We start from the raw sequence: 12788 nt of genomic DNA on the forward strand, positions 1-12788 counted from the left end.
CGTTTTAACATAGAAACATGTCCTATTATGCCCGCAAATCACAGTCCGTGGCTCCCATTCAAGTCAATGGGTCCGCAAAAAAAACGGAACACATACGGAAATGCATCCGTATGTCTTCCGTTTCCGTTCCGTTTTTGCTGAACCATCTATTGAAAATGTTATGCCCCAGCCCAATTTTATCTATGTAATTACTGTATATGCCATACGGAAAAACGGAACGGAAAAACGGAACAGAAACGGAAACACAACGGAAACAAAAAACGGAACAACGGATCCGTGAAAAACGGATCGCAAAACACGGAAAAAGCCATACGGTCGTGTGCAATAGGCCTTACTTGTATGGTACTCACTGAATGCTATCTATGTTAATTGGGGACCACGTTAGGATGAGGTTTGCTCATGTTAGATTCTGGTTTTGCGAGAGAGGATCATTTTAAATCTCCTTTCAGTAAATATGTAGAGCAAATTATTTGTTGCAATAAGGGTAAAGGATAGTTCATGACAATGTTAAGCTGGAGTTTTCAATGTCTGCAGTCTTCAGAAAATGATCCTGGAGCAGGAGAAACAGGAAGGAGTTCCTACAAGATGTTGCAAAAAATCAATCCGGAGATTGGTCCTGAGGCTATCTCAAGAAGGACTTTTGAGACTTTACCATACCGTGGTAGTCCAAGATGGAATCAGCAAGAAGGTACAGTATGTTCACTTTTCTCTTTGCAAATCGGCTCTCTTCCAGAAGAAAAACGCTGTCCCTAGTGCCCTCTGTAGCTAGCCACCCTCCACTTCATGTATAGCTCCGTTTAAAGCAGTTCCAGTTCAACAAAAACCAAAATCAACTGTGGAGCAAACAGAGCACTTTCCTTGTGCCCTCCTTTGTACCGTTTCAGTTGCATATGATTTAACATTGCAGCCTAAGGAAGATTCAGTGTTGCCACAAGCATGGATCCTTAGGAACTTCACAGTGCCAGGCCTCATAGGTTTCAGAAGGCCCGAGGCTGTCATAGCAACCGAACGGCTCCATCAGTCTCAGTGTGGGGAGCCATTCAGGGCGCAGAGAGCGCAGCACTCTCTGGATTTCACCACGCAGTGTTGGCACAATTGACAATGGCATCTGAGAGGTTAAAAGTTGGTGATCAGCAACCATGCCGGCAGGTGTCTGCTGTGTTAAATAGCAGCTATGGTGCCTGCCATAGGACGATATCAAGTAGGTGTCTTGTTCCTTGCCAGGTTCCCGTATAAACAGACCTAAAAAAAAATATGGGCTTCAAGGAGTAGTCAGTTTATTTCCAGTTCTTGTTTCTCGTTCATTCCATTGGGGGACACAGACCATGGGTATAGCTTAGAGATATTACTAGGAGGGACACTATGCAAAAAAAAGAAGCTCCTCCTCCTCGGGCTATACCCCCAGGCACCTCCAGGAGAACTTCAGTCTTTGCTTAGTGTCCGTTCAAGGAGGTTGACATTTATTCTTCTCCTGTTTTGTTATTTTTTTCTGGTTTCAGATGGGGACGCAGGTCAGCATTGCGCTTTCCTGGCCCCTGTGGAGGGTCTGCCACGGTCTTCTGAAGGTTCCTGCTACCTCCCATTCCCCCACAGAAGAAAAAGTGGATCCAGGCTTGACATGTTAGCTCTGGCATCCCACCAGCTGCTGGGACACCTGCTGCCTACCCTCCACCAGAGCACTGCTCTCCTTGATTGGAGTCAGACATCTGAAGAGGTGAATCCCTGCTGGTCTGGACATCGAGGGAGCATGCTGTGCAGATAAGTATTGCCTGCTTCAATCTCCCTCCTTCCCCCCTCCCCCCACCCCTTCATGTCGTCTGTCTGGCGCTCTGTGACCTGAGGTGAGCTAGAGAAGGACCGGCTGGGGGCATTTTTTCCCGTTGGGAGGGGGCCCTTCTGGGGAGGGCTGGTGATTCCACTGACTCTGGGAACAGGTTGCGTCTCCCTACCTGCCTGCAGCTCAGACTATGGCCGCATCGGCGGCAATCTTGGCACTGAAGGAGTGTATTTTATTTTATCTTATGGCCGCTGCGCTTTCTGCAGCTCCCGCCGGCCTGCTCCTCCCGATATTAACCCCCGTTGCGCCGTATCTGGCGAAGGGGTGTATTTTGAAATGCGCGCGCGCTTATTTCTCGCTTATTTCGCGCCGCAATGACGCGTCCAAGGGGGCGGAGCCTCGGCGTCCAGCTCTGTCTCTCCCTACGCCGGAGACTCTGCTGGATTGCGGCCGTGCAGCTCCTCAGTTCTCGGTGACCGGAGACTTCTGCTGTTGCCTGGGTGGTAGGAATTGCAGCAACCTGGTAGGAAATCTTTTTTTTTTTTTTTTTGAATACCATCATGCCTAAACCTGGGGCCCCTAAGCCTTCCAAGGCTTCCTCTCAGGCTCCACTGGAGTCATGTAAAATATGCCTTAGGCCTTTTTCTGTCACTGGTTCCTGTGACTCATGCCCTGCTCCTGGACAGGATCAGCCTCCTTCTCTTGCTCAGCCCGGTCCTCCCTCTGCCCCTGCGGATCCAGCGGTACCCGCCTGGGCCTCCGCCATGTCTAATGCGGCAGCTGATCTGGCCTTAGTTGCCAAGGCAGCCATGTCCTTCATGGAGCGCATGGCGGCTACTACTCCAGTGGCATCCACCACTCCATCCCCTCTCAGTGACTCTCACAGAGGGCGTCTGACTTCTAAGAAGGCAGCGTGAGCGATAGCATTCCTCCTCGGATGACTCCGCTTCTCCCCCTCGCCTTGAGGCATGCCCGGTTGACTCTCCCCCTCGCAGGGAGCGCAAATCCGATGGGGAATTGTCCAGATCGGACGAAGTCACGGAGCGGGAACCCCTGCCTAAGCTTTCCACCATGGTAACCGAGTTGGTGGCAGCTGTCCGTGACACTTTTAATATACAAGGGGATTCTCCTCCCTCCACTAGTCGGGAGTTCTCCCTTTTCCACCCAAGAAACAGGAGTCCGCCGTGTTCCCTATTCATGAGGAATTCACTGCGGTCCTATCAAAAGCTTGGGATCGACCTAATCAAAAATTTTCGGCCACCAAGCGTATGGATACGCTTTATCCTTTTCCAGCTGACACAGTGGAAAAGTGGACTTCTTCCCCTAAGGTAGATCCTCCGGTGGCCAGGTTAGCCAAGAACACGGCCTTTCCGTCCTAGACGGTTCCTCTCTGCAGGATGCGGTGGACAGACGTTTGGATTCACTTTCCAAGTCCATCTTCTCGCTGGCGGGCGCTTCCCTGCGACCGGCCTTTGCGTCGGCTTGGGTCGCCAGAGCCCTTACAACGTGGTTGCAGCGCCACCACCAGGATCTGTCAGAGCAGGACGCCTCTGCAGATACTCTGGATTTTATCATCCAGATGTCTCAAGCGTCTAAATATCTCTGTGAGGCTTCAATGGACATCGGCTCCCTCTTTGCCCGTATTTCGGCCCTCTCTGTCATTCAGCGCAGGGAGGTCTGGCTGAAGGTGTGGGATGCTGATGCCTCATCCAAGCGTTCCCTCGCTAACCTTCCCATTGAAGGGTCCAGGCTCTTTGGGGCTCAACTAGATGAATTCATTTCTGCCGCAACAGGGGGCAAGAGCACTCATCTACCCCAGTCCAGGACCAAGCGCCCCTTTCGGTCTCGGCCTTCAGGTTTCCGGGGCCAGTCCTTTCGTCGCTTCTCCACTGCCAGGACGCCGTCGTCCTCATCAGCAGGGGGATCCCAGGACTCCCGCAAGAAGCCTTTCTTCAAGCCCCAGCCCTCTTGGCGGCCTCGGGCGCAGTCAGCCCGTCCTCCTGCTCCCAAGCAACCCTCCGCATGAAGGAGTGCCCCCATCCCTCGTGGTGGGGGGCCGTCTGCTCTCCTTTCAACAGGTCTGGAGGGCTCATGTTCAGGACGCCTGGGCTCTGGAAGTGGTGACGTCCGGCTACAAGTTGGAGTTCGCGTCCAGCCCGCCAGAACGTTTTTTCCCTTCTCGCGTTCCGGAGGATCCAGCCAGGGCCTCGGACCTCTTTTTTGCGGTCTCCTCTCTTCTGGACCGTGGTGTCATTTCCACCGTTCCCCCAGAAGAGCAAGGGACAGGTTTTTACTCAAACCTGTTCGTTGTTCCAAAGAAAGAGGGGTCAGTGCGTCCAATCTTGGATCTAAAACTTCTCAACAAGTTTCTACGGGTGCGGAAGTTTCGCATGGAGTCCCTTCGCTCCGTTATTGCTTCTCTGCTTCCAGGAGAATTTCTCGCGTCTGTGGACATTCAAGACACCTACTTGCACGTCCCTATTGCAGAGTCCCACCATCGCTTTCTGCGCTTTGCCATAGGGGGGGCGTCATTACCAGTTCGTCGCCCTACCTTTTGGGTTGGCAACCGCCCCTCGAGTTTTTACGAAGATTCTGGCGCCTCTCATGGCGCTTCTTCGCACCAGGGGCATCTCTTTACCATACCTAGACGACATCTTGATAAAAGCTCCGTCTCTTCCACAGGCCAAGGACAGCGTCCGAATCACGGTTCAATCCCTGGCATGGTTCGGATGGCTGATCAATCTCCCCAAGTCCTCTCTGCACCCCTCCCAGAGACTCTCGTTCCTGGGGATGATCTTGGACACCTCGATTTCTCGGGTGTTTCTTCCAGATTCCAAGGCTTCCCAGATTCGTCTGGCAGTGGTGCTCCTTCTACGCTCTCCACGTCCCACCATTCGGGAGTGCATGCGGGTGCTGGGCCTTATGGTCTCCTCTTTCGAGGCGATTCCGTACGCCCAATTTCACACTCGTTCGCTACAACAGATGATCCTTGCCCTCTGGAACAAGAACCCTCGGGTCTAGACACTCCTGTTCGTCTGTCCCGGCAAGTTCGAGCGTCTCTCCCTTGGTGGCAGTCTCCCCTGAACCTATCGTCAGGAAAGTCCTTCCTTCCGTTCTCCTGGACGATAGTCACCACCGACGCCAGCCTCATCGGTTGGGGAGGTGTTCTCCAGAACCTCACAGTTCAGGGTGTCTGGTCGACGGAGGAATCCCGTCTCCCGATAAACGTTTTGGAATTGAGGGCGATTTTCCACTCCCTCTCCCATTGGACTCCTCTCCTTGCGACTCGCCCGGTGCGGGTTCAGTCGGACAATGCCACGGCTGTGGCTTATGTCAACCATCAGGGCGGGACTCGCAGTCGGGCAGTAGCGAGGATCCTCTTATGGGCGGAGTCTCATGTTCCAGTATTGTCGGCAGTGTACATCCCGGGAGTCGACAATTGGACGGCGGATTTTCTGAGTCTCACCAAGGTGGATCCGGGAGAGTGGTCTCTCCATCCGGAGGTGTTCGAGGACATCTGCCACCGATGGGGACGTCCGGACGTAGATTTGATGGCTTCCCGGCTCAACCACAAGGTGCCGGTGTATCTTGCCTGCGCTCGAGACCCACGGGCGGGCGGGGTGGACGCGCTGGTATTTCCATGGCAGCGGTTCAGCCTCCTTTACGTCTTCCCTCCGATTCCTCTGTTGCCGAAGGTGCTGCGCAAGATCGAGGCGGAGGGGATACCAACCATTCTCGTCGCTCCGGATTGGCCTCGCCGCGCCTGGTTCTCCAGCGTCGCTCGTATGTTGGCGGACGTTCCGTGGCCTCTGCCCGACAGAGAGGATCTCTTGTCTCAGGGGCCGCTCTTCCACCAGAATTCACGGCAGCTGCGTTTAACGGCGTGGCTGTTGAGACCGCCATCCTGAGGAAGAGAGGCTTCTCTGATGCGGTGGTGAGAACCATGATCAGGGCTCGGAAGCCGGCTTCTTCACGAATCTATTATCGCACCTGGAAGGCCTTCCTGGTTTTTTGTGAGAAATCTGGCTACTCGCCCCTACGTTTCTCTGTCCCAGTGGTGCTGTCCTTTCTCCAGTCCGGCCTCGACATGGGTCTGTCGCTCAGTTCTTTGAAGGGTCAGGTTTCTGCTTTGGCTATCTTTTTTCAGAGGTCCATTGCCTTTTTGAGACCTGTAAAAACCTTCCTGCAGGGGGTGGCGCATTCTGTTCCCCCGTATGTGTCTCCCTTGCCCCCCTGGGATCTCAACTAGGTTCTGCGCGCCCTTCAGGCGGCGCCTTTTGAACCTCTGAGGGAGGTCTCTCTGGTTTTACTCACCTGGAAGGTAGTTTTTCTGGTGGCCATAACCTCCATCAGGCGAGTTTCGGAGCTGGCCGCACTTTCCTGCCGGGAACCTTTTCTGGTCTTCCACCAGGATAAGGTGGTGCTCAGACCGGTGCCTTCTTTTTTACCCAAGGTGGTTTCTCCCTTCCACCTTAACGAGGATCTTGTCCTGCCCTCTTTTTGTCCTTCTCCGGCGAACCCCAAGGAATGCGCTCTCCACTCCCTGGATGTCGTCAGGGCCCTGAAGGTGTACCTGGGGGCTACCGCTTCCTTCCGGCGTTCAGACTCTCTCTTTGTGATTCCTGAAGGGTCCCGTAAGGGCCTGGAGGCTTCCAAGGTCACCGTGACGCGGTGGATCCGTTCCGCTATTGCTGCAGCATATCGCGCTCGTGGCCATGTTCCGCCGTCGCGGATTACCGCTCACTCCACAAGGGCAGTAGGAGCTTCCTGGGCTAGACGCAATCGCGCATCCGTTTCCCAGTTGTGTAAGGCGGCCACTTGGTCGTCCTTACATACTTTCACAAAGTTTTATCAGTTACACTCTCTGGCCTCGGCTGATGCTGCTCTTGCGCGCAGGGTATTGCAGGCTGTGGTTCCGGTTTGACTACTGGACGTTTATTCCTGGCGGTGTTGGATTTGTTCTTTTTTCCCACCCCATGGACTGCTTTGGGACGTCCATGGTCTGTGTCCCCCAATGGAATGAACGAGAAAAGGAGATTTTTGTGAAACTCACCTGTAAAATCTTTTTCTCGTAATTTCCATTGGGGGACACAGCTCCCGCCCCTTTTTTGGTTTACGCCTTATGGTGTGCTGTGTGATGGTTTCCATAGTGTTTTGTTTCCGTTCTCCTTCTCCTACTGCTTTTGCAACGACTGAAGTTCTCCTGGAGGTGCCTGGGGGTATAGCCCCAGGAGGAGGAGCTTCTTTTTTTGCATAGTGTCCCTCCTAGTAATATCTCTAAGCTATACCCATGGTCTGTGTCCCCCAATGGAAATTACGAGAAAAAGATTTTACAGGTGAGTTTCACAAAAATCTCCTTTTTCTATACTGGTAGAAAGAGACAATGCTTCTCTGTTTGCGGCTGTAACATATTCCTGGTTGTACTGGCTTATTTTTATTTTTGTAAAGTCGTAACTAAAAGTTACTGAATGTGATTTGACAGGTGGAGTTTGTTGTGCATCCATCAATTAATCCTAATGATCCTTTGGTGAAGAGTGCCATTGAACAAATTCGTTTTCGCATATCAAATTCTACTTCAGGGAATCGGTAAGTGAAAGTGTGAGAAAAGGTAGGTAAATGATAAGGCCTGTTTCACATCTGTGTTAAGCCTGTATGCTGTATCATGAGCTACATCAGTCATGCCGTAAACCTGAACAGAATGAAAAGAGTGAGGTCTCGTATAAAAGGAATCTGTTTTCCTTAATTTCCCTCTTGTAGATTGTACTTTTTGATACATATTTCTTTACAATTCTTGTGTAATTTCCTTTCCCACTATGTTAAAGAAAACCTACGTAGAAATCTTGCAGTTTTCACACTGACTCAAAATATGGTGAGACTTCTATTCTGTAGAGATCACATTTCAACAGTCATCTCATTATCATGACTTGTAGAACTGCAATGAAAAGTCATATATAGCATGCTCCACCATTGATAATGTGATGGGCGCTTATCGCTTTCCCCTCTCTGCCTCATGTTAGAGCATGCCCACAACACTGCCCCATAGACGTTAGAGAGTCACTTTCGGATTTCCAGGTGCCTGCTGAAAAACCTCTCCAGAACTGCTATTGCACCAGCTCAGGCAGGATAGTTTCCCCCATAACTAAAAGGAGATACATTGGCTCTAAAGCAACTGAATCTATTGTGCAGATCAGCAAATGAAGAGACAGTAAATTTATATTTAATGTGTCTGTACTAAGCATTTTCTTGTACAGGACACGCTCCCCACTCGGACAGTCGGCACCTGACAGAGCAGACCCAGATGATCAGTCTAAAGAGAAGCCAAAGGGAAAACTGCAGAGTGCGTCGCTGAGCGATGCTTCCGACCATCCACTGAAAGAGACTGACCCTATGGTGCTGACGCAGTTGAAGAATTACCATCCTGTCACAGGTATGCTCTTATGTTAATATTTTCAGGACTTTTTATTTGCTGGTTAGATTCTGGTCATGTTCTAACTGTGTGATCCTGTGCAAAACATCTATGACAGAAGGTTTATTACGCTTTTTTTTTTTTCTTCCATTTGCTGTTTGTGCTGAAGGCAAGAACGATAGATGTATGCAAAATGCCCCGGTCAGAAGGCATATAATTGTCCAATAGAAACAATAGCGATAAGGGTATGTTGACACACAAGACTGAAATGCTATGGATTTGCCACCACAGATTTGTGCGTGGCAGATCTACAGTGTTTAGATTACCAGCAATATAGATGAGCTACATCTCATTCACACGCTGTGAAAAAATCTGCTACATAAATTGACCTGTGGTGTGGATTTTAACTGGGCAGCATGTGAATGTATGCTGCAGATCAGGCATCTTGGTTTGCAACATGCCCAATCCTTTCTTCCTGGGAAACACACTTCTGTGTAGCATTTTGATTTACATTGTGGAAAATGGTTACCTTTGGGAAAACCAGATAATGGGTAGTCTCTAAATTTAATGAAGAACTTGAATAAAAAGGCTGTAAAAAGTACAAGTGATTGGCTGCATTGGTCACATGCAGTATACGGCACATCACTGCCGTAGCCTAGTTTAAGAGGAACGAGCAGTGCAGCTGGATCTGAGTGGGGCCGAAAAAGTGAGTAGTTTTGTGGATATCATTGTATGTAGGGGAAGCTGAGTAGCTCTGTATGAGGAGCTGTGGATGGGACTTTTTTTTTTTTATTCTTTAGCTGGCACTCTCAGAGGGCAGGACACAGGCTTGTCTTTAATCTTTCCAATTATATTTTAGTGCCTAATTTGAAAATCTACTGCAATAACATCCTTTTCTCGCTGGTATCATTGGGGGACACAGGACCGTGGGTATAGCTTGCTGCTGCCACTAGGAGGCGACACTAGGCTGAAAAAAGACTTGGCTCCTCCCCTGCAGGCTATACCCCCTCCAGCCTGGAGAGAGCATGTCAGTTTTTAGCTTAGTGTCGTAGGAGACAGACCTCACTGCCTTATGCAGGGCGGCTTTCTTATTTGATTCTTTTTTTATTTTATATTTTTCCTTTTAGGTTGGGAAACAGAGTTGCTCAGCCTCTCCGTTATCCCAGGGAGCAAGACCAGTGAGAAAATCTACCGCTTACCTCCCCACAGAAGAAAAAGGAGGACCAGGGCAGCCTCGCCCCCCTGCTTCCTGCCAGCCAAGGGGTCCACCAAAGAAGAAGGTCCACCAAAGAAGAAGACCCTCCTGCCATGCCAGACTCCTGCCACTCCGGTGCCAGCAGCTGAGGAGGTGACCCTGCTGAAAAAGCTGACCTGCCGGTCCACTAGGGAGGGTGGAGAGAAGAGGAGAGAGGAGGTCGATGGGGTGAGTACACGGGACTAGGTAAGTAGGTTTAACCCTCTCCTTGCCTCCCTCCCTCTTTGGACAAGTACCGGGCTCCCTCTTCTCTCTCCACCCCCACTCCCACTTTTTCTTTGGCAGACGTCGGGCTCCAACTTTTGTGCCCAGGATTTCTGAGGGCATCCCTCCACTACCTCTCACGGCGCATAGGGGGTTAATGACCACATCCCACACTGCCGGACACAGCGGGCGGCCGTCCGCGCTGCTGCGGCCCAGACCTTGCTGCTAGTGTTATGCAGGGAGGGGAGCGGAGGAGGCTCCCCAGCACTGTTATCCACCCCTCTAGGCAGCAGGCGCCGCTCCGGAAGGGTTAAAGCCTGCACAAAACGACCGGACCCTGGCTTTACTCTGCATTACCTCCCTTCTGTTTCCGGTCCCAGCGACTCCGAATCGCTCTGTACTCTGGCCGGCAGTGACATCCCGGTCGGCCGGGCTCCACAACTTTAGCCCCCGGCTTCACAGCCTACTAGGCCGCAGCCCTCGTATGGCTATGTGAGGGGGGGGGGCGTGGTCTGGCGCCTGCTAAGTCCAATGGAGGATCTCCGTACCTTCCCAATCCACCCTCCGGGGTCGTTTGGTTGATAAGACACCTCCTACGCAGTCTGGTAAGTGATCCTCTGGAAGTTCCTATTCCACCCCTCGGGTAGTTTGGTCGATAAATCCCACCAGGACAGTCTGCGGCTGCCAGGGACAAGACTCTGAGAGTCAAGATTGCACACAAGCGGACCAGAGCAGGATGTATTCCTCCTCGGTCACTCCCGCACCCCCAACCTTCCTCCCCAGGGTCACGCTCAGTCGCACCCTTCCTCCCTGGGAAGGTTCTGTCCGAGGGGGTGGGGGGGGATCACTGATTCGGACTCTGTCATTACTAATGCAATCTTCCCAGTTTGCGTTAAAGGTAGGCAGCAGTATTTGTCGTATGCATTACTCCCTCCCTTAGGCGGAGTATTTGCACTATTTCTGGATACGGTACTTGCCTTAGACATTACCTCCTTCCATAGGTGGACTAACGGCACTAGCACTGGCTTCAGCGCCGGCGGTAGGCGTTCCCCCTTCTGTAGGTGGCGGAATTGCATTTCCACGGGTACCATACTTACTGTATACATTAGCCTCTTTCATAGGTGGCGTTAGGGCACAGTGTTTCCCGTATGCATTACCCCTTTCTAGGTGGAGTAATTGCACTCTCACCGAGTACTAGACTCGCGATATGCATACCCTTTTCCTTAAGTGGCATAATCTCTCAGCCACTGGATTCAGTTCCTGCAGTATGCATCACCCCTTTCCTTAGGAGTGGTGCTTACACTTCCTCGAGATACAGTTCTTGCAGTATGCACAAAAAATAGTGGTAGGTTGTGGTGGCTCACTAGCAAGTAGTTAAGGTATGGTGCTGCAAGCTCATATAGAGGGAATCGCCCCACCCTCTCTTAAAGGCAAATGTAGTAATAGGAAAATGAGCGAGCACTCATACACTTGGCAACCAAATTGACATGTGCAGAAAATATTTATTATATCCCCATAAAATACAAGTAATAAAATTTATAAGAACAATGTAGCAATAATATACAACATTACAGTCACATATTGTGGTAGATATGATCAACACTATATTCATATGACTCAATAGTGTCGATAAATTCAATAATATATATCACACCAAGAAACTTCAAGTATATGCTGTTATTTGGGAAGAGGGGGTATTATCTTCTAGCGCTCTATCCCAATTTGAGAAACTGAATGTCACTGAAAATGTTGTAGGTGTATTCACTGGGAGCGCAATATGTTCATAAAGTGTCCACAGGAATCCTGATAATGTGAAAAGTCTCTTATAGCATATCCTTTTAAGCTCGATATGAGCTTTGGATTGGAGAAAACTTTAAATCGATGTTTGGCTTACCGTCTAGCGTCTGCTGTCTCCCTATTGCTTCAATGGAGCTTTAAATATTTGCCGGCTTATTCAGTCGCTCCATACAGCAAGCTGGTTTAAATTTCGCAGGAGTTCCAAAGATCGCAGGAGTTGCCACTCTGTTCCGCAATTTCCTTTGGTGCAGCTTTCGACGATAAGAATAGTTAATCCTTTACTGTAGAGATTTTCTTCTGTATGGCCATACAGTATTATCGGAGGCTTTTCAATGCAGGTACATCACTTGTTTCACCATACGCGTTACGGGTAGATTCACTCTCCCTTCCTCAGTGGTTGCAGTATGCGTTGTTCCCCCTTTGGGGCGGAATTGTTGCACTACCACTGAGGCAGTGCTCGACGTAGGCATTGTCAAACTCCATTGATGGGGTACTTCCAGTACCGTTAGATACGGTTCTGACGGTTGCGCTACCCCCTTCCTAAAGCGGAATGTTGCACTTCCACTGGAGGTTGTTTCTTTAGTCACATCGACTTCTCCATGCTTACTGTTATTTTACCCTTTAGTTAGTGATCTCTAACGGGTGGATGACTAAGCATCTTGAGATGCTGCACCTCTACTGTGCCAGGGCTCTAGATGCCCTAGCTTCTTTTGGTGCCCTGGACTCTTCATCTGGTAACTATGGATACCTACAGTGGATACCGTGGCCTTTTTTCTTGACGATACTGGTTTGGGCTTGAATATATCACCCTCTGTCCTCTTAGGGTGTTAACCGGCAACACGTCAGTATCCTAGAGACCAATCTCATTTGGTTATGGTATTTGTCCTGTACAATGTAAAGAGCATACGCCATTGCACATAATATTGTGATTCCGCTCCGACGAGTTGAGTGTCGTACTGACTCTGTATTATCTAGCTCCACTCCTTATCTGGGAAAGTGGTTATGCTGACACTCTGGTTTAAGTTTTACAGTGTTCTCCTCCGCATGTGCACCTTTTACGCTGTTGCTAAGGGTCGTAGCTGTTGCAGTAGGCGTTCCCCCTCAGGTAGGGGTACTTCCCTGACTCTAGCTTGGCGGTTGCTCCTGTTCGGCGCCTTTATCTGGTGGGGTGTTTTAGGCTAGCTCTACTTACCTGGGGCAGTAGGGTTCCATGACTTAGACTTCAAGTCCTCAGACCTTCCCCTCAGCATTGACAGGATATGCTGTGACTACAATGATACGGTGGTTCTTTGCGTTGTCTCGACATACTAGGGTTCTTCCTCCACAGCTCCTTCATTTGGTGGCGGTTT

General features: G+C 50.4%; 1 protein-coding gene across 1 annotated transcript in view; it reads left to right on the top strand.

The window, feature by feature from the left end:
* Positions 1–12788, top strand: part of GTF3C1 (general transcription factor IIIC subunit 1) — a 199910-nt gene that overhangs the window by 45839 nt on the left and 141283 nt on the right. Inside the window, 3 exon segments of the mRNA XM_040441684.1 lie at positions 535–688; positions 7260–7363; positions 8029–8204. Of these exon segments, the coding sequence (XP_040297618.1) occupies positions 535–688; positions 7260–7363; positions 8029–8204 (434 nt within the window).

Source organism: Bufo bufo, chromosome 7 (assembly GCF_905171765.1).
Source record: "Bufo bufo chromosome 7, aBufBuf1.1, whole genome shotgun sequence".
In the NCBI taxonomy this organism is placed as follows: domain Eukaryota; kingdom Metazoa; phylum Chordata; class Amphibia; order Anura; family Bufonidae; genus Bufo; species Bufo bufo.